At 40.2% G+C, this 21897-nt stretch overlaps 1 protein-coding gene across 1 annotated transcript in view; it reads left to right on the forward strand.

Annotated features, from left to right (window-relative positions):
• LOC127585632 (ubinuclein-2-like) overlaps nucleotides 1-21897 on the forward strand; it is a 59169-nt gene that overhangs the window by 10797 nt on the left and 26475 nt on the right. Inside the window, exons 4-10 of the mRNA XM_052043245.1 lie at nucleotides 571-708; nucleotides 1677-1789; nucleotides 2348-2858; nucleotides 5108-5178; nucleotides 5610-5739; nucleotides 13435-13553; nucleotides 15819-15932. Of these exons, the coding sequence (XP_051899205.1) occupies nucleotides 571-708; nucleotides 1677-1789; nucleotides 2348-2858; nucleotides 5108-5178; nucleotides 5610-5739; nucleotides 13435-13553; nucleotides 15819-15932 (1196 nt within the window). The remainder of the gene's footprint in view (nucleotides 1-570; nucleotides 709-1676; nucleotides 1790-2347; nucleotides 2859-5107; nucleotides 5179-5609; nucleotides 5740-13434; nucleotides 13554-15818; nucleotides 15933-21897) is intronic.

The following is a 21897-nucleotide window of genomic DNA, read 5'->3' on the forward strand; positions in this document are numbered from 1 at the left end:
TGCTTTGATATTAATCATATTTAACTATAAAATTGTACGATGGAGACACGAGACTGCAGATGCTGGAATCTGGAGCAAAAATAAAGAAACTGCTGGAGGAACTCAGCAGGTCAAGCAGCATCTGTGGAGGAAAAGGAATAGTCAACGTTTCGAGTTGAGACCCTGCATTAGACAAACAACCTTAATGTAGGGTCCCGCCCCGAAATGTCAACTATCCTTTGCCTCCACAAATGCTGCCTGACCCGCTGAATTCCTCTAGCAGTTTGTTTCTTGCTGTTAAATTTTAAGAATTTGCAATGGAAAAAGCTGATTTCAAAGTATGATAAACGTGACAGGAAGCAGCTTATTCTAGGTAGGAAATGTGGAAAGAACTGCACATGCAACCTTCAACTTGTGCAGTCAAGTACCAAGAAGAAGTTTCAGAATAAGCACTGGTGATGCCAAGCAGAGAGTAAAGTAGACTGGGCAGCTGCAACCATTTCAACACTGTACAGTTGTCTGCTTAACTGAGGCTAAAAATTCCAGCTCACAGTGCTGGAACTCCTGCTGAAACCTGAATTTATTTTTCAGTATGATGAGTTGGTTCCAGCCTCCCTGACAACGAAATATGGAGGATTTTACATAAACACGGGAACACTGCAATTCCGGCAGACTTCGGACACTGAAGACGAAGATGTGGTGGGGAAGAAAAGATTAAAATCACCTAAAGTAAGTATTCACCTAAAACTGTTACCTAAAATCACCTAAAGTTTGATTTTAATTCTGTGATTTAAAATCTGATTTTTCTTATTCTGCATTCTGTTATCGTACCTTGTACTACCTCAATGCACTGTTGTAATAAATTGATCTGTATGAACGGTATGCAAGACAAGTTTTTCACCATACCTCGGTACATGTGACAATAACAAATCAATTTAAGGTATTTTTCCTCTCTTGCCCCCCTTCATCTATTGCCCCCCTGTCAAACACTTGGCACATTAGTGAGGGTGAGCTTTCTGGTCCCATTTCAATGACACTCTGCTGCAGTCAGATTAGTTACTAGGATCTGCACGTTGATGTTTACAATGCCTTTGTCCTTTGCAGGCAAGTTTGGAGACCTGGAGCATGGGCCTGTCACGTGGTCCATGGTGCAATTTGTTGTGCACCTGGCCTTCAATAATGTTTACTTGATCCAGCTGCTGGGCACAAGTGCTGCAACTCCTGGTTTTGGATTGTTTGCCATCCAGTGTGAGCACTTAAGCTGGAACTGTGTACTCCAATCCCATTTTCCTCCTTTAACCCTATCATTTTATATATTTCAAATACTGAATCATTTCCTTTCAAGTGATCTAATCACAGCCTAAATAGCTGCTTATTAGTAAAAATTCCAAATTCTAAGGTCTCCAAGTAATGAGGTTGTCTTCAAACTTTCCTTTCATTCATCCAAGTATAAATCTTCAATCTATGCTTCTTTGTTAAGCTTGTTATTCTATAGGGTATAATTCTAATTGATGTCCTGAGATGCTAATGTAATTGCTATTTCTTTATTTTGCAAAAGTCTTTGAATGACATATTGATGAACCTCCATCTTAAAGTTTTATGTGGAACTTGGGAAGGATATGATTGGTTGTTCTCAAGCTCTCATACCGTTATATACCTTATAATAAGCAGAAAAGTTGGTGTATGTTTTTTTTTAGAAACAAAAATTAAGAGATGGTGAAGACAGGGTAGTGAGAAAACAAAGAAGGAAAGACGAAGGAGGGATGAAAGAGAAGAAGCCAAGGAAGCTGAAGGTTCCCAAGGAGTCTGGGTGAGTAAGTGGTGTTGAATTGCTGAAACTGCACTGGTTACTGAAATATTATTACTGCACTGCATGAGAAAGTGAGACCGGAAAAGAAATTAGAGCAAACGTTATTCAAAAAAAAATCTGTAAAGCACGTTTAAAAACATTCATAAAAAACAATGAGCTGGGCATTCGTGTTGAAGTGGAGGGATGAGGTGTTGCTGTCGTTTCTCATCTCACTTTCTGTTTGCTCAGCAAATTGAAAATCCTCAAGTTTGGATCCTTCCATGCTCTCACCCTCCTGACCTCTGTCACCTCTACCTTTTCAACCCTCCGACAGCAATGCATTATGCCGATTCTGGGGATGAGATGAGAAAGTGAAATTGATGTAGATCATCAGCTGTGGCAATGAATGATGAAGCAAACTGAAGGGGCAGTGATTGATATTAGCTTTTTATTTTCAGATTTTTTTTTAGTTGAATTCAAATTTTCAAGTTGCTGTGGTAGGAAATAAACATTATTTTAAACATAGAATATCAGTGAACTATTGTAACTTTGACACTACTGCTTCTGGTTGTCTTTCAGAGTGGTGGCCCTCAATGCAGTCAAACATCAAAAGAAGAAGCGGAGAAATCACAATGACACACTGTCGCTCGCCGCAATGCTCAAAAAGTTCCAAAAGGAGAAAGAAGCCATGAAGAAGCAGGAGACCAACGTGAAGCAACTGCCTGCCTCTCAGCCGACAGATCAGGCCACAAAGAATCCTGGCATTTCCGAGTATAACCTAGCTGCATCCGATCAAGTCTTTTCGATTCTGGGGAGTTCCAATGAGAATGACTTGCTTCAGGAAGCTGCCAATGCCATGGAGTTGCTTGGGGATTTGGACATAGATAAGCTGCTGGCAGAAACACCCAGTGGAAGCCCAGCCTCTGAACCTGAGGAAAGCAGCAACACTGCAGTGTCTTCAAGCTGCATCCTACCCACCCAGAGCCAAAAGCAGGTGCCCCAGTTGCCATCAGGAATATCCGCTCAGCTTGAAAAACGCATTCGTGATCTTAAGACCTTATGTTCTATGTATTCGAGCAACGAAGCATACGTAAGTACACTGCTTTAAAATTGAGGTTTTTGCTTTTTTTTATGGAGTTTAAACTCCTGTGGCAGTAATGTCAGGCAGCATCTTCAAAAAAGTAACCGCAAAACAGAATTAATTTAATGTAAGAGGGCATGATTAGAGAGAGATTTACTTGAGTGGGGAGAAAGTGGGTAAAATTTAATCAGCAGGTATAAATAGGAAACTATAGGAAATAAAAGTTGGCGAAATCATCCTGAACTTCACCAATGCTGCTTCCCAAGCTGTTTGGCCATGAAATTTATTGCAGCTGAACCCAATCCTATTTTATTGTAGCTGGACCCAATCCTATATGCCCTTTTCAAACAAGGATGTTTGGACAGTGATCAAGAGTGGATGCTCTGATTTTACTTGTCCCTTCCTTTCACAAGCAGATTAGCATAATTATCGTTCAGTCGGATATATAAAAAAAATCCCCTTGGTGCTTGCCCTGCTGATTCAATAGTGAGGAACATCGGTAGGGCTGACTGAACATACTACATACTTTGCATACTACAGGGTTGTTAAGAAGGCGTATGGTGTGTTGGCCTTCATTAGTCGGGGTACTGTTGCAACTTTATAGAACTCTGGTTAGACCGCACTTGTAGTATTGTGTTCAGTTCTGGTCACCTCATTATAGGAAGGATGTAGAAGCTTTAGAGAGGGTGCAGAGGAGGTTTACCAGGATGCTGCCTGGATTGGAGAGCATGTCTTATGAGGATAGGTTGAGTGAGCTAGGGCTTTTCTCTTTGGAGAGAAGGAGGATGAGAGGTGACTTGATGGAGTTGTAAACATGATAAGAGGCATAGGTCGAGTAGACAGTCAGAGACTTTTACCCAGGGCGACAATGGCTAACACATGGGGGCATAAGGTGATCGGAGAAAGATATAAGGGGGATGTCAGGGGTAAGTTTTTTTTACACACACAGTGGTGGGTGTGTGGAACGCATTGCAGGCAGAGGTTGTGGGGGCAGATACATTAGAAACAATTAAGAGACTCTTAGACACATGAATGATAGAGAAATGGAGGGCTATGTGGGAGGGAAGGGTTAGATAGATCTTAGAGGGGGATAAAATGTTGGCACAACATTTTGGCCCAAAAGGCCTGAACTGTGCTGTAATGTTTTATGTTCCTATGTATCTCATCAGAGGAGCCTGTTCATTTCTCAGTTTCTTCCCTGGAGATAGCACGAACTTGCCTTGAAAAGCACTTTGGGTCACCTTGAAACCAGCACAGGTGGCCCTTTCACACCTTACCTGTGAGGCACTATTTATATGCAGACCTAGATAATGAGTGACAGCAAATTAATTATATGTAGACACAAGAGACTGTAGATGCTGGAAATCTGGAGCACCACACAGAAAGCTGGAGGAACTCAGTGGGTCAGGCAGCAGCAGCATCTATGGAGGGAAATGGACAGTCGACGTTTCGGGTTGAGACCCTTCATCAGAACAGGAAAGAGAGGGGTGATAGCCAGTATAAAAAGATGGGGGGAGGAGTAAGAGCTGGCGGGTGATAGGTGATCCAGGTGAGGGAGGGGGACACTGGGAATGATGTAAGAAGCTGGGAGGTGATAGGTGGAAGTGACAAAACTGAAGATGATGGAATCTGATTGGAGAGACTAAATATATGCACATTGCTTGGGAGATCATCCTTGCCCTCTTTAATTGTGTTGTCCTAGTATTTCTTCCCCTTTGATATTTTATCTTCAACTCTTTATCTGATTCCTTGACATAACTTGACCTTATTTGAGCACCTTGTGACTGAAAGGCCACAAGCTTGTGCAGAAAGGCTCTGAATACAAAGGTTCAGAACAAGCAGTGAGATGGACTTTTAGTTCATAGCTACAGAAAGAGAAGGTTCCTGCACCACTAATCTGTTGCTTAGTTCCTTGGAGTATCCAGACAATCCCAAAACATCTTGTACAAGGATCTGTATCAAGTAGTTGATGCTTATTCTTTTTATACTTTTTAAAATGATGCACTACTTTTCTGGGTATAAAACTGGATATGTATACTGTAGTGAAAATCATGTACATCCTTAGGTACAACACTGGGATTATTTGACATTATATCACTCCTATATAAATTCTACAATGACTCATTGGAAGTTCCAGGCCTGAATTTGGTAGTTTATATCCAGGAATTATTATAAGGCAGCCTGTGTCTTTAATACTGTGACTGTCAGTGTACCTGAGCTGCAATCTGTATCTTTAAAATTGACATCTGTTTACTCAGGCTGCCAAAGTTTCTGAAGGGGAAGGAAAGAAGAAATTTTTCACCTCAGACATTAACACCATCCTGCTGGAGTAAGTAATTTATTCAAACTTATAAGATCATGAGCAAGACCCCTGCTTTACAATTTTCACGGTAAACCTAATAGAATTTTAGAGAGTGATTCTTATGACAGTAGCAAGTATCTATATAATAAAAATATTTGGCATGACCTAATTGAATGGCTCGAGACCAAGTTGTCCAAAAGTGTTCAAAAAGATGCTAAACAAGCTAAAGTTGGGAGATTGCTCATGTACAATGTGATGACTTTCTCCTTCTCTGCACATACTAAACATGACGTGCATATGCCTAAGATGCAAATTAGTACGCTGGGATTCTGTAACGAGGCTGCTGAACAAGTTTCAGTTTTAAGCAAGAGAGCCAGGTATGCGGTGGGAGTGGGGATGGTGCTGAATGTAAGTTTTATCACCATGATGCTAACCATCCTCTATGTCTGTCTGTGCAGCATTGAATTACAGGTGCAGGAGCTGAATCTGACTCACCGTTCAGGAGTGTACAGCTATCTGGCTTCTTTCTTGCCCTGCAGTAAGGACACGTTAATGAAACGTCTAAAAAAGCTACACCTCAATGAGCAGGTATATAAAGCTCAAGAACAAACAGAATTTTGTTTGTGTTTTCCAAGGGAAAGCCATTTTATTTTGTGTACATTCCCTTCCTTATAAAAAGTTGAAAGAGAGATGTTGTTGGCAGGGCCACTGGCCCTGTTAATTATTCAAGAGAGTTGGCTAAAGAACTGGAGGGGAACTTGAGTGAAATTTCTACAGACAGAAGATTAATGGAATCATATGGAATGGTTGTTTTATTGTTGCTTTCACAGGGCAGTTGTGTATGAAAGTCATAGTCATGCAGCACAGTAAAAGGCTATTTGGTCCACCATGTCCATACCAACCATCAGTCACCCATCAATATTAACCCCATTTTCCAGCACTTGAGCTCATAGCTTATGCCTTGGCAATTCAAATGCTCATCAAGATACTTGATTGTTATGAGAGCCTCTGTCACTCCCTTAGGCAGTGTGCGTTCCACATTACAGACACCCTCTGGATGAAAACATTCTTCCTCAGATACTCTTAAAGCTCCTACTTCATACCTTAAGCCCTCCAATTTAAGACACCTCTATTAAGGGTAAGAATTTCTCACTTTTACCCTCTTTGTGCCCCTCGTAATTTTCTGTACTTCAGTTGGGGGTCTCCTTCGTCCCAAGGAAAACAAATCGAGCCGATGCAGTCTCTCCTCATGACTAAAATGTTCCATCTTGGGCAACATCCAGTAAAATTGCTCTGCATCATTTCCAATGTAATCTCCATTCTATTGTGCGGCAACCTCACTTGCCTGGCTGCATTTCCCAAGGTTGGGTCCAGTACTGCCACTTGTGTCGGAGGACTATCAGTGTACTGGCTCAAAGAGCTCTCTTGGACATTTTAAAAGTTCCAGCATTTTCACACAAAGGCAACCCTAGTTAATATTGGGGAACTTGAAATCCCCCAATATTTGTAACTATTATTCTTGCATCTCTCTGTGATTTGTTTACATATCCGCTTGTCAGTCTCCTACTAACTGTTTGAATGCCTGTGCTATACTTCCAGCAAAGTGATCACCTTTTTGTTTCTACCCATATGACCACATTTGAAGAGCTTTCTGGGATATCCTCCCTCATTATTGTACTAATGGACTCCTGAATTAATATTGCAGTGCGACCTCCTCCTTTACATCGCCTCCCATCTTGCCTGAAGATTCTATCCTCTGGAAAGTTGTATTGCCAGCTCTTCCTTCAACCATATCCTAGTGATAGCAACAATATCATACTCCCACATGCGAATCTGCCTTGCTCGTCAGACTGCTTACATTAAGAAAGATGCAATTTAGCTTGCATTCCTCTAAACCTTACCAAAAGCATGAGCAAGCATCTCCACAAGAGGGTTGGACCTGTTTGGGTTCAGTTTCAGATTTTGCCTTCCCAGAAAAGGTTCCAATGATCCAGAAATCCAAAAACCCTCTCTGCACCATCTCTTTCATCTGATCTGTCCTCCAATTCATTGCATATGGTGTTGAAAATGATCCAGAAATTACAACCTTCGACTCCTGCTCTTTAATCCGTTATTTAGCTCCCTAAATTCATGTTGCAGAACTTTGTACCTCTTTTTACCTGCGTTACTACCAACGTGAACCATGATGTCTGGCTTTTTACCCTCCCCTTTTCGAAAGCCCTGCAACTATTTTGAGACATCCTTCATCCTGGTGCCAGGGAGGGAATGCACCATCCAGGTTCACATCTGTAGCTGCAGAAGTGCCTGTCTATTTGACTGGCTATCAAGTCTCTACTGGTAATGTCTTTGGACACTTGCTTCTTTCCTCTTATGCAGCTGAGACACCCATATTGCCGTAATCTTAATTCTGGCTGGATTCTCCGGAGGTGTGTTCACCCCACCGTTTTCCAACATGGTGAACTGATTTTGGAGTGAGATTCTCTATGGTTTCTCTGTGCTGTCTGCCTCCCTTTCTCTGCCTCATACTTGAAAGGGTCTAATTCAAATGGTTACGAGGAAAAGATTAGATAACTTTTTCGAAGAGCCAGCACAAACACAGCAGATTGAATGGCTTCTTTGTGTCTTATCACATTCTTTAATTTTGCTGGGCTGATAACTCCCAGGCTGATCAGGATATTTCAATCTGATAAGTGGGAGAAAGGAAGGAATTTCAAGCTTAACAGAGCTGGGCTTCTTCCTTTTCTCATTAAAACTCAACGTGCAGTTGTAGCAAGGAACTCGGTAATAATTGGGCATCATCCTGAGCTCCTCTGTGATCCTGTAACACATTTATGCTACCCTTGATCACCAACCACAGTGCTGCTGTAGGGTCCTAAATACTGCATGGTGGAGAACCAAGTAATGCTGCTTGTGTGTTTGTGTCCTTGGGAAGTGGGTGAAAGGTTAAAGGTCTTGTTTCTTATTTTCATTTATGAGATAACGGGAGTCACTGGCAAAGCCAGCCTTGATTGTCCATCCATAATTGTCTCCGCCATCTTGAAGGAGCAGCAAGATATTTCTAAATTGGAATAGTGTTTAGCTTGCGGATCCTGACATTTTCGCGGATCCTGACATTTTCACGCATCTTTAAAGTAATTTACATTGTGGTTTGGGGAGGTGATGATAAGTCTTGGCAAGTAACTACAATGCATTTTGTAAATGATACAAGCTCCAACCACCCTGGTGTTTGTAGAGGGCTGAATGTTTTGGGTAGTGGGTGGGGTATCAATCAAGTGGACTGTGTTGTCGTGAATGGTGTCAAGCCTCTGGTGTATACTTGGAACTGCACTCAGTTGAGAAGTGGAGAGTAATCCATCACACTTGTGCCTTCTAGATGGTGGTAAGCCTTAAGTCTAGAGCTGAATCACTCACTGGAGGATACAGTCTCTGACCTGATTTTGGCTTAAGTGTCTGGTCTTAGCCCAGGATGTTGATGGTGGTAAATGGCAATGATAATGTTGTGAATGTCGAGGGTGGTGGGTTAAGTGCTCTCTTGTTCATGATGGTCATTTCCTGGGGCAACTGTTTGAGGCTTATGTTACTTGGCACATTCCACTCCATGCCTGAATGTTGCATGGAGCAATGGGCTAACTCGCTTTCTGAGGCATTACAAATTAAATTGAACAATATGCACTCATCAGTGAATATTCCCATTTATGACCTTAGGAAGAGTAGGTCATTGATAAAACAGCTAAAGGTGGTTGAGCCTTGGATCATGCCCTAAGGAACTCCTGCAGCTGTCCTGCGGCTCAGATGAATTACTCTCTAGAAACCACACAACCATGTTGCTTTGTGTGAGGTTTGACTCTGATCAGTGGAGACATTTTCCCTTGATTCCCATTGACCAGTTTTAACAGGGCTCCTTCTGTCAAATGCAGCATTGATGTCACCCTTGCCTTGGCTCTTTTCTCTTGCTTTGGCCGTGGCTGCAATAATGTTGGGTACAGGAGCATAGTGATTTGGGTTGGTGCAGGATAAGCAACTCATTAATTTCAATAGAAGGAAAAGGTTATGTTTAGGGTAATTTACAATTTTGAATTAATTGAGTTAAAACTGTGTAATTGTTAATTTAAAAACATTTAATTGTTTTTAAGTTTTCCAGTGTTTTTAATCTTTTAAGGATTTAAATTGTTGATTATTACAGATTGTCAGAGGCATTCACAAAATTAAGTCTTTTGGCAGGAAGCCTATGGTTGTGGCTTAATTGACTATCAGGAGCATGAAGTCTTGAATTTAGGAACTGGGTTCACGGATTAGGTTGCCGCTGGAAATGTACTGGAGAGGGAAAGGAAAAGAAAAATCTATGATTTAAAAAAAGGGATAAAATCAAATGTGAGCCACTATTTTTTTTTCTTTTCCTCTCAAAATCAGTCCATTAATCTCAAAAACATCAAACCAAACTGCTCCTTCCATAAAACACAGTGGAAAAAAATAATGACATTGGCTTGAGAATAGCAAGTTAACACACTGAAAACTAGATTCAAATCCAAATGGGTTTGATTGCTTATCATCTATTTTTGTTTGAAGAACTTCAGGTACCATGGAAGTGGGAAAACTGAACTTCTGTGCGTTACCCGAATGACAACTGAAGCCACCACTTGGCCAGCATGAGAATCGATAAAACATGCTTTGGGGTCTGGCAGAATGCAATGGGCAGGATTTGATCCATGAGTCACAAGTTCTGCATTACAGGCTTTGATCAATGTCAGATGGTCCCTCATACAAAGATTATCCAATTATCTGCCTTTATCTATCAATTAGTAATTGAATCTGAAGTCCTGCAAGTCTCACGTGGTAATTCCAACAATGTAACATATTGTACATTGCAAAATCAAAAATTAGGAACGAAAATCAGAATAGAAAATGTTTGCCTGAAGTTCATGTGGCACAAATTCTAAACATCCCACCCCATTCCTAGGTTGTGGATCAGACTGGAAATCCATCACGTCTGGAAATGAGAAAGGATCTAGGTAGGGTGGATTGGGATAAGTTATTTTCTGGCAAGGATGTGCTCAGTAAATGGAAAGCCTTCAAAGACGAAATTTTGAGAGTGCAGAGTTTGTATGTCCCTGTCAGGATTAAAGGCAAGGGTAACAAGCATAGGGAACCTTGGTTTTCAAGGGATATTGGTGAGCTGGTTAAGAAAAAGAGAGAGGTATATAGCAGGTATAGGCAACTAGGAATGGATGAGGTACTTGAAGAGTTTAGGAAATGTAAGAAAATACTCAAAAAGGAAATCAGGAAGGCAAAAAGAAGACATGAGGCTGCTTTGGCAGATAATGTGAAGGTAAACCCAAAGGGTTTCTACAGGTATATTAAGAGCAAAAGGATAGTAAGAGACAGAATTGGTCCCCTAGAAGATCAGAGTGGTCGTATATGTGTGGAGCCTCAGGAGATGGGGGAGGTTTTAAACAGTTTTTTTGCATCAGTATTTACTCAGGAAACTGGCAGCGTGGGTATGGAAGGAAGGGAAACAAACACTAGTGTCATGGAACATATAGAGATTAAAAAGGAGGAGGTACTTGATGCTTTACAGCGAATAAAGGTAGATAAATCCCCAGGGCCTGACAAGATATTTCTCGGACCTTGAGAGAGACTAGTGTAGAAATTGCAGGGGCCCTGGCAGATATATTTAAAATGTCCTTAGCCATGGGTGCGGTGCCAGAGGACTGGAGTATAGCTCATGTTGTTCCATTGTTTAAGAAAGGCTCGAAGAGTAAACCAGGTAATTACAGGCTAGTGAGCCTGACATCAGTAGTGGGTAAATTATTGGAAGGTGTTGTGAGAGATAGGACATATAAGTATTTGGACAGCCAAGGGTTGATTAAGGATAGTCAGCATGGCTTTGTGCGTGGTAGATCATGTTTAACGAATCTTGTGGAGTTTTTTGAGGAGGTCACTAAGAAAGTAGATGAAGGTAAGGCTGTGGATGTTATCTACGTGGACTTTAGTAAGGCCTTTGACAAGGTCCCACATGGGAGATTAGTTCAGAAGGTTCAGTCAATGGGTATCCATGGAAAGGTTGTAAACTGGATTCGAAATTGGATGAGTGTGAGAGTGGTTGTGGATGGTTGTTTCTCAGATTGGAGGCCTGTGACTAGTGGTGTGCCTCAGGGATCTGTGTTGGGGCCATTGTTGTTTGTTGTATATATCAATGATCTAGAAGATAATGTGGTAAATTGGATTAGTAAGTTTGCGGATGACACTAAGATTGGAGGTGTAGTGGACAGCGAGGAAGGCTTTCAAAGCTTGCAGAGGGATCTGGACCAAATGGAAAAATGGTCCAGAAAATGGCAGATGGAATTTAATGCAGACAAGTGTGAGGTGTTGCATTTTGAAAGGACAAATCAAGGGAGGACATACACAGTAAATGGTAGGGCACTGAGGAGTGCGGAGGAACAAAGGGATCTGGGAGTTCAGATACATAATTCCCTGAAAGTAGAGTCACAGGTAGACAGGGTTGTAAAAAAGGCTTTTGGTATCCTGGCATTTATAAATCAAAGTATTGAGTATAGGAGTTGGAATGTTTTGGTGAGGTTGTATAAGTCATTGGTGAGACCAAATTTAGAATATTGTGTGCAGTTCTGGTCGCCGAACTACAGGAAGGATGTCAGTAAGATTGAAAGAGTGCAGAGGAGATTTACAAGAATGTTGCCGGGCCTTCAGGAGTTGAGTTTCAGGGAAAGACTGAGCATGTTAGGACTTTCATTCCTTGGAGCGTAGAAGAATGAGGGGAGATATGATAGAGGTTTACAAAATGATGAGGGGCACAGACAGAGTTAATGCAAGTAGGCTCTTTCCACCTAGATTAGGAGAGATAAGTACGAGAGGACATGGCTTTAGGGTGAAAGGGGAAAGGTTTAGGGGGAACATTAGAGGGAACTTCTTCACTCAAAGAGTGGTGGGAGTGTGGAATGGGCTGCCATCTGATGTAAATGCGGGCTCACTCTTAAGTTGGATAGATACATGGATGAGAGAGGTCTGGAGGGGTATGGGCTGGGGTTAGGTAAATGGGACTAGCAGAATAATGTTTCGGCACAGACTAGAAGGGCCGAATGGCCTGTTTTCTGTGCTGTAGTTTTCTATGGTTCTATGGAAGCCACCTATTCAGACCATTTGCTCTCTGAAATTCAAACAGAGGATCCAAATAGTATGTTTTACCTGGGCCTTAACAAACCATATTGTTGAAGTTCCTGAGCCACATATGGTCCTTTGGGCAACAAGCAACCTGCTGGAGGAACTCAGCAGGTCGAGCAGTATCTGTGGAGGGGAGAAAGGAATTGTCAACATTTTGGGCTGAAGCCCTGCGTCAGTGGCTGCTCAACTTGCTGACTTCCTCCAGCAGATTGTTTTTTGCTCCAGATTCCAGCATCTGCAGTCTCTATGGTTCTTTGGGCATTATTTGAATTACCCGAAATATTAAGTGTACACTCCTACAGACATAGCCATATTTCCTGTCAATGTTGCAAATGTAAACTTTTCCATTATAAATTCCTGTGTCAGCGTTTATAGTGGAAACTGCCTGTGTAAACTTGTCACAGTACTTGTGCTATATTGCCAGGTCTGACCCTCCCAGCTGCTTTAATTGTGCTGGAGAGAACCTCCAAATGACTCAAGTTGTCTGCAATATAAAATGTCATAATTTTTGTTCTTTAATTGTAGTGAAATCATTATCTAAACTTGTGGAGAATGTATAATGTTAAAATGGGGGTGAACTATACTTACTCTCCCTTTTTAACCTTGCTAACTCTGGAGACGATACATGATCTCTTCTCTGTTGTGTGTAGCACCAACGGAGGTTAAACTATGCAGAGTAAAGTTGCTTCCTTCTCAGTCTGTGGAGGTTGGGGTCCAGTCTGGATCCTGATTCCAATGGTTTGAGGCCTCGACTCTAGGCTGACACTTCAGTGAAGTATTAGTGGTATTGTCAAAGGTGCCAACTTTCAAACAAAGTATTAAACCAAGATACAATCAGCCTTCTCAGATCTGAAGGCAGAGTTTGAAGAGCAGGATTTCCCTTGGTGTCCTGGACAATATTTAACCCCCACAAATATTTTCACTGAAGCAGAACATGATCACCTTGCTGTTTGTGTGTTTTTACTGCATGTACATTGGCCACCATGTTTCCTATAATACAACAAGCACTGCACTTCATTGACTATGCTGTGGGGTGTGCCGAATCCTGAAATGCACAATGAAAGTGTGAGTTGTATTTCTTTATCAGTGTCTACGTTGCCTTTGCAGGATGAGCGGTTACGCGATCCTACACAGAAACTGAAGGAAGCAGTGGCAAATGCGATGCCAGCACAGCTGATAAAATACCAAGAAGAACTGCAAGCACATACACAGGCCCGGTTTGCCAAGTACGTGCATCCTTACACCTTTTTCCAAATGTTTTCTCCCTCAGCTGGAGTTGATGCAATGTCGGTTCATTTCCCCTGCAGGTTGCCCAGGTCTCTGAACAAGAGGGTGGTGGGAATTACTGCTGACTGGGTGTTACTACTTCTGTTGGGTTTTAGACTTGGATCATTGAACATACTTCTCTGCAGATGGTCAAAGACCATGCTGAAGTACTAGGCCATAAAATTCTTGAGGGTTATAGGACTGGAGGGAAGTTACATTGATAGGTCACCGTGTGAAAACTAGGATGAGGATTTCAAAATGAAATTGTTGTTGGGCAGGGAGCTGGTGTAAATTAGTGGGGTGATATGTGAACAGGACTCTTACAACATGGAATGATGATGAGATTCACCACCCTCTCCTGGGTGTTAGCCTGGTCTTTGACCATCTGCAGAGAAGTATGTTCAATGATCAAAGTCTCAAACCCAACAGTAGTAACACCCAGTCAGCAGTAATCCCCACCACCCTCTTGTTCAGAGACTTAGGCAACCTGCAGGGGAAGTGAACCGAGATTGCATCAACTCCAGCTGAGGCTCTAATTGCACTCGGTCGTCTCTGGTGGGCAAAACCACATCATTTATATGTCCGGCACTAGACCCCTGAAACAAGAAATTAACTGAGCTCCATCACATCAAGAGATTACTGGGAGATTAGAAGAAAAATCCTGAGGATGTACTTTGGTGGGGAGGGGAGGGAATGTAATATTCCCCACCAACTGAACCACACCTGCTCAAAATGGAGGAGTATCCTGGATGGCACTGAGAGCTTCAAGTCTCTGCATTGGGAGCATGTGGAAAACCAATAAAAATGTCGAAAGGAGCACATCTCCTCCTGTGCTACTCACTCACCCATCTGCTTCTGTCAAGCATCTCTTGTCCCACTGGTGACACAGGCTATAGATCTGACATTGGTCTATCAGCCACCACAGAACTGAAATGGAAACAAGTTATCCTCAATTCTCAGGAACCATCTTAAGAAGAAGATGATAATGATCTTGGAACATGATTCTAGCTTTATGAAGGATAGGAAATCAGCCCATAGAACACTGGAATAGGCAAAGGTTTCAGCAGCACATGGGTCGAGGCAGGGATGGAGTCAGGTAACATTCTGGAATTGGAAGGACCATGATAAATTAGCTGATCTTGACTGCCAATGCAGCAGGTGAAGCATCACTACTAACCTAAATTCAGGACAGAAGAAATCACATAGGGCTTGCACCCCTAATGCTGGAAGGGTTTCATGGGTGAGGAAGGTATTACGAAGTGATGAACAGGCTGCGGGACCACTGTAGCATCATTTTTTTGTGTGCGGCAAAGGGAATCAATGTTACTGACATTAATATCACCACTGTGTCTACTGAGTAGGTCCCATAGAACCAAAGCCAATGTGTCACTGGAAGAAGTTAGTGATAAAGTCACTGAAAGAAGTTAGGAGATGAAACTGGTTTTTAGATGCAGAGAAAGGAAGAAATGTAGGCAAGAACAAAAGGGGAAGTTTTTTGCCTTTACAATGCCTTAACTTTTGTTACTTAACCTGTACCCCTCTCAGCCCTGAAACATTAACTGATTCTGCATAGATGCTTTCTGTCCTGGTTAAGTGCTTCTAGATGAGGTCTCAACAAAGTTGCGTAAAATTGAACCAGTAGTTTTTCTGCATTGTTCTCCAGCCCCCTTGATATAAAAGCCAGTAACTTTCAGTAATTTGTGTATCTACATCCCACATCTTTTTGCTTCTGATTTATTGCAGGTTGTTTGAGTGTGACCAGGAAGTAGTCACGATTTATTGTCTGGTGTTGAGGCGAGGTGCATGGAGGCAGTGCCTTTGTTTCACTTTCGGAGATCTCTTTTTTTTGGTTAGATTGCATCATGTCCTCTGCAAACAGAAAATTTTGGAAAGACTCAGTAGGTTAGGCATCATCTGTGGAAAGGAAAATAGATCAGACCTGAAACATTAACTATGCTTTTCTTTCCACAGGTACTGTCTGATCTACTGATTGCTTCCAACATTTTCTGTTTTTATTTCTGATTTCTAGATTTGTAGGTTCTTTTGACTTTCATGCACTGACTGCACGTTTTGTCCTGCTCCTCTCTTAGTCCTTTGTCATTGGTTAGAGTTGGTGTTGCTACCTGTGTGAATACTGCAGATCAACAGCTCTCCTTGAATGCAAGTGTGGTAGGGGAATAGTTGTCATTTCCCAGCTCTCTGTGATGTACTTGGTCTCTTTTCAGGATGGCATCTGAGGAGGATCGAGATAAGAATGGATCTGAAGAGGAGGATGACGATAAGCCAGGTCGAAGGGTCATGGGACCACGGAAAAAATTTCTTTGGAATGATTATGTCAGGTAAAAGTTCCATGAGCTTGAGGGCTGCCTTTACATTTTTGTTGTTGATAATTATGATAATCATCACTATGTGCATTGAGAAGATCTTATGGAACCAAAACTAATGTTAATAATCACTTCTTAAAGTATTATTCAAGGATTGAAAGTCAAACTAAACAAACAATGAAACATGTCAAAACCAATTGTGCTACCTTTTTGTGTGGAGGGTTTGGTACTACCGTGGACTTCAATTCCCAATGTAGTTATTGTTTTAATTCATTTCCAAACTCTTTATCTTACTTGGAAGCATAAAAGTAGAGTAGGGCATTTTGTATCAACTTTTTTTTTTACCCCCACCATTGTCCCGTAAACCTCCCGACAAACAAATATCTGTCTCAATCTTTAAACCTCTTCTGACACCCAGCACCTTCACCCTTTTGCACCAAGGGGCAAAAAGCAGGTAACATTCTCCTGTTTCAATGAGACTTTAATCTTGAAGAAGCACAGTGGAATTCTCTCAGCAGTCATAGCCAATACTTATCCATCAACTAACATATGAGAAAATTTACCTGTTTTTTTTATCCAAATTCAAAGATTAATTTCCTAAAATAATTTTCTTAGTCATCCTTAAATTAACAGAATAATTCTGACCTTCCTGGAATAGCTATATTTGAGAATGCAGAATATAGTAGTTCAGATTTGTCTCTAATTCCATCCTCTCAATCCCTTTGCCTCCTCTGTCCTGGTCTCTTTAGTTTTTGCCAGTTTAACTCAGCTTATAGTACGTTGGCTGCAAAATACTTTGGATTCCCCTTTGGACATAATAAAGTGTTGTCTGTTTTATTATATCTCTTTTGTTTTAGCTGTTTCCTTCATTTTTCTTTATTTCTTGGTTAATATTTAATACTGCTACTGATCTGCACCAGTATCTGAGATGCATATCAGATGAATTAATTTTATTATAGTTTGACAATTTTTGGAGAGGCTGATGGGCTAAAGTTTGACCTGGGCACTGCACTGGTGCACTAACTTATCTTTTTCCCAAGTATGCATTTGCAGATAGTTAATTTAAAAAAAAGGATTGAACATGGGTTGTAATGCAACTCATAGCTTGTATCAGTCTGAGCTCACATGATCAGGCATTTCTTCCTCCAGTGACCAAGTTCACTGGACAGTACACATGCTTTGATAAGCAGCAATCAGTTTGTTTTTGACATTGAATAAGTTGTTCTGTTTTTTTTCCAAAATGTCTCCGGTACGTTTCTATGCTAAATTTTAAACATATGGCACTTCATCCTGAGGGCTACATGGCTACTCTCTGTGTTGTAAGATTACTTGATTCTCTCTCTCTCTTTACAATATTTTTATTAAATCCATGAAAAAAATACAGAGTACATGCATCAAAAAAGAAAGTAAAAATACTACTGAATACATTGTATTAAGTCATATTTAGGATTACAATGCTCTAAATCAATAATCAGTTAATAAGTTAATAAGAATAATAATCTTAATAATAATAATCAGTTAATAAGAAAAAATTGAAGTATTTTATTACAAAAAAAAGTCTACCCCCACTACCAAAACCCGAAGCTGTTGGATAGAAGAAACAGCAAGGAAAAACCTTAAAAAACATAACAGTGTCAGCCAATATCTGCGTTTTAGTCCCCAAATCAGAGATTTTGAAAATAATTCAAAAAGGGTCCCCACAGGGTTTGAAAGTCTAGGTTAAATTCAAAAACTGAACAGCGAATCTTCTCTAGATTCAAGTATGACATAACATCCCGTAACCATTGAACATGCATAGGTGGAGTAGCTTCCTTCCATTTAAGCAATACTGCTGTCCTGGCTATAAGAGAAATAAAAGCCAGACTATGTAAATCAGAAGCCTTCAAAGTTATATCTTTTTATCCAAATAGTGCAGTCAAAGGAGTAAGTTTAAAATTTATTTTAAAAAGTACAGAAAAAGTATGAAAGACCTCTGTCCAATATTTTTTTAAGACTCTGACAAGTCCAAAACATGTGAATTAAGGAAGCCACTCCGTTATTGCATTTATCACAGTAAGGAGATATATCAGAATAAAAACGGGATAGTTTATCTTTAGACAACTGAGCTCTATGGACCACTTTAAATTGAAGGAGAGAGTGACGAGCACATAATGATGAAGCACATAATGATGAAGCACATAATGAAAATTTCATTCCAAGTTTCCTCGGAAATTGACATCTGCAAATCTTGTTCCCAAGCATTTTTAATTTTATCTAGTGGGATTACTTTTAGATTAATTTTATCTAGGTTCCAACTTAAAAATTACATCTAATAAATTCTTATCGGGACACAAAGGAAAAGAATGTAATTGAGATCGAAGAAAATCTCTAATTTGTAAATATCTAAAAAAAAATGAGTTTTTGGTAAATTATACTTGGTAGACAATTATTCAAATGAAGAAAGATTTCCTCCAACAAATAGATCTTGAAAACAAGTAATACCTAATTTGTCCCACTCTTTAAAAACTACATCAGTCATAGAAGGTTTAAAAAAGTAATTAGAGAAAATGGGACTGGACAAAGAAAAACTCAATAAACCAAAATATTTTCTAAATTGTAACCAAATCCTCAAGGCACGTTTAACTACTAAATTATCTGTTAGTTTAATTAATGATAAAGGAAGTGGAGAACCAAGCAGAGAAATAATAGAAAATTTTTTAACGGAGTTAATTTCCAAAGAGACCCATACTGGACAAGCCTCTCGATTAATGTAATATAACCAAAACGTTATATTAATTGATTCTAATTTATTCTTTTGCATCTTCTAAATTTATCTCCCTGTGCATTCACTGGAAATGACATAATGCGAAGTACACAGCAGAGCCCTTCATGTCCTGATTTACGGCTGATAGCAGAAGTGGCAAAAAGAGAATTGAAATTATTGTTACCAGTCAGTTGATTAATTTTAGTACAGATTTAGAATTATTATGAAAATAACCAGGTGATTTTTAAGGTTGACTTTAAAACATTGCTTAAAAAAATCTACTGTCTATGAACATTTCCTTCCTCTATAGTTTCATTTCCTCATAGTCATACAGCACAGAAACGTGTCCACCCCATCCGTGACAACTATCAAGTACCCATTCATTCTAATCCTATTTACCAGTACTTGGTCCGTGATTCAAATCACGCCTTAGTGATTCAAATGCTCCTGTTAATACTCTTTCACACTTGAATTTTTACTGTTGTAAATTCCTTTTTCCACATAATTAAAAATGGCTATAAATTTATTCTACTTATAGCTTCCTACCAGTGAAAATAATGTAGTGTTGAAGCTTAAAATCTCTCAAAACTGTAGTTAAATCCTTCTGCAACCAACTCTACTATTAAAGTTGCATTCAAATATCAATGATAGGAAAACTCATATTTTAAATAGTCAGAATAAACATCTCTGAATAGGTCTAAATTTATAGATCCACTAGTCAGTAGGACTCTCATTTCTGTGTCAGTCATTGTAGATTTTCATGTATTTGGGCTGAGTGTCCTGCTACTTCACCAGCTCATTGAAAACAGTTAATACAGCACCCTGGATTTCACTCAGTAAAGGGTTAACCTGAACACTCAGCACTACACAAGGAACATATCCAAATAGTTATTTCAGTTTTGTTTTAACTGGCAGGGTTAAGTTTAGATTTTTTTTACCCCCACTCATAAGCTGTTAAAATTAAAACTGTTCGAGTTATTTGCTCTGGTGCGTTAGGCTCATTGTGCATGAAGTTCTAGTTCACATACTTTTCAAAAGAGTATTCATGTCTCTGGCATTTAATCTCCATCCTTAGTTGCTCCGAACAGACGGTGCTGAGGCTGCTGTATTTGCAATAGTTTGGTACAACTGAGTGGCTTTCATGGATAGTTATGATTGAACCATGTGTGCGACCAGAGTCGTTGATAAGCCTTACCAAGTAAAATAGCAAAGGACCCTGATGTACCAGTCAGACTTTTATTAATTCTAGACTAATGTTGATGGGCAATCTTATTGGTAATAGATTTTTTACTCAATTTCAAATTTTCTACATCATCCTGAGATTTATTTCTTCTTCTGTGGATTATCTAGTAATCCTACCTTTGTCCCATTATGGATATAACAGTACTTGTTGCTTTTATGCCATGTTTTCCTGTGGCTACTTTTCATATGATATTTCTTTTTTATCTTGCTATTAATGTTCTGCCAGACATCTTCCAGAAAAGTAAGCCAATGAGTCACTTTTTAATCCTTTTTATTATTTCTGTTTTGTCTTTAATGTTATTTTGTATATGTCCATTTTCTATTCTACTTCCTTTCTCTCTCTCTCTCTCTCTCTCTCTCTCTCTCTCTCTCTCGTTTACAAGCTCATCTCCTTCCTCAACCTCAGCATCGTATTACCTCAGATCCAACTCAAAATGTCCACCCTCTGCTGGTGTGATCAAGTCAGCTATTAAGAAAGAAACTTCTGTCAAAGCCACCAAGGTTGCCAATAAACAATTAAGCAAGAAGTGACTATCACCACTGGCTACCAAGATTCAGTAAACCCTGAGACTGGCTACCAAGATTCAGCAACACCCCCACCCCCACCATCCCCCAACTTCATCATTGATGCTATGGAGATGTTCACCCTTACTGCTCTTCATACCTAAACATTTCCCTGCCCAGCACACGTGTCCCCAATGCAACTAGTCTCCCTCCCCCATTCTTTCCTCGTAGTCCTTCACAGAAGCTCAGTATATTTGCATCGGTTCCTATTTTTGATGCAGCGGATGCAATGAGTTCAACTAAATGGACTAGAGAGGAACTGATGTTGCATAACTTGGGCAATATGTGTTTCTTACTGTCCAGAAAGATGCAGCTGCAGCTGTTGAAAGAAAATACCTTTCAATAGAATAACATCAAATGCTTCCTGTTATTGAGGCTCTTCTTTCTATTAGAACTCCTCTTCTGTCTTAGCAGCTTATGCACCTACTGGATGAAATGGAAATACAATGACACAAGCTATGTCCAGTGAGAAAGCACAGATTCTATACAGCCACTAGTTAATCTTTAAGAAGACCTGTTTATCATACTCCACAAGATGTAGTGATTCAAGACGTAGGTCACCACTAAATCTGTTAACACACTAATCTTGAACCTTTCACTGTGATGTAATTCCAGTTTATGGTGATGTGTGGAAGTCTTTCTCTAGACTTGGTTCACTCTGTCTGGCATAGAGTCAATTCTTAACATTTATGGGGCCACAATATCTAGCTTCTGCACTTTTATACAAATTAGGTGTCAAGAATGTTGTTGGTAGATTTTGCACTTTTGACACCAAGAGTTTTCCTTGCTTCTGAACCAGAATTTTATGTGTTCAAGTCCTCTTCCAAAGCCAGCATAAATCTAAACTGACACTCCAGAACATCCCATCTATTCTACTCTTCCATTCAGTGAAACTTGCCTGAACCTTTACATCAGTTTGCAGTGAATCCCAATTTCCCTTAATGCCAGATAATCCATCTAGTTCAGTCTTGGACCTAGCTGATCATTAAGCCCTCTCGGATAGAGAATTCCAAAGCTTCACAATTCTCACAGTGTCTTTGAATTTCTCCCCTTAATCTGAATTTTGTTTGAGACTGGAATTGGCCTCTTAATGCATAGTACATTTTGAGAACTTTGTCCCTTTCAATGACCCTTGCACGTTCTGCTAGTGATTCCATGCTACCTTGAAAATGAACTGATTATTCATTTTTTCTGTCTGCTGTAAGGTCAGAAATGGAGATGTTCATTGCACAGTGTTCCATTCCACTTGCAACTCCTTAGCAAATGAAGCAGTCCATTGCAACATGCAGCAAGATCTAGACAACATTCAAGCCTGGACAAAAGTGCCAGGCAATGGCTGTCTCCAACAAGAGAGAATCTAACCACTTGTCCTTGATGTTGAATAGCATTATCAAGTCCCCTAGCATCAGTATCCTAGGGGTTGCCTTTCAC

This window comes from Pristis pectinata, chromosome 33, assembly GCF_009764475.1.
Source record: "Pristis pectinata isolate sPriPec2 chromosome 33, sPriPec2.1.pri, whole genome shotgun sequence".
In the NCBI taxonomy this organism is placed as follows: domain Eukaryota; kingdom Metazoa; phylum Chordata; class Chondrichthyes; order Rhinopristiformes; family Pristidae; genus Pristis; species Pristis pectinata.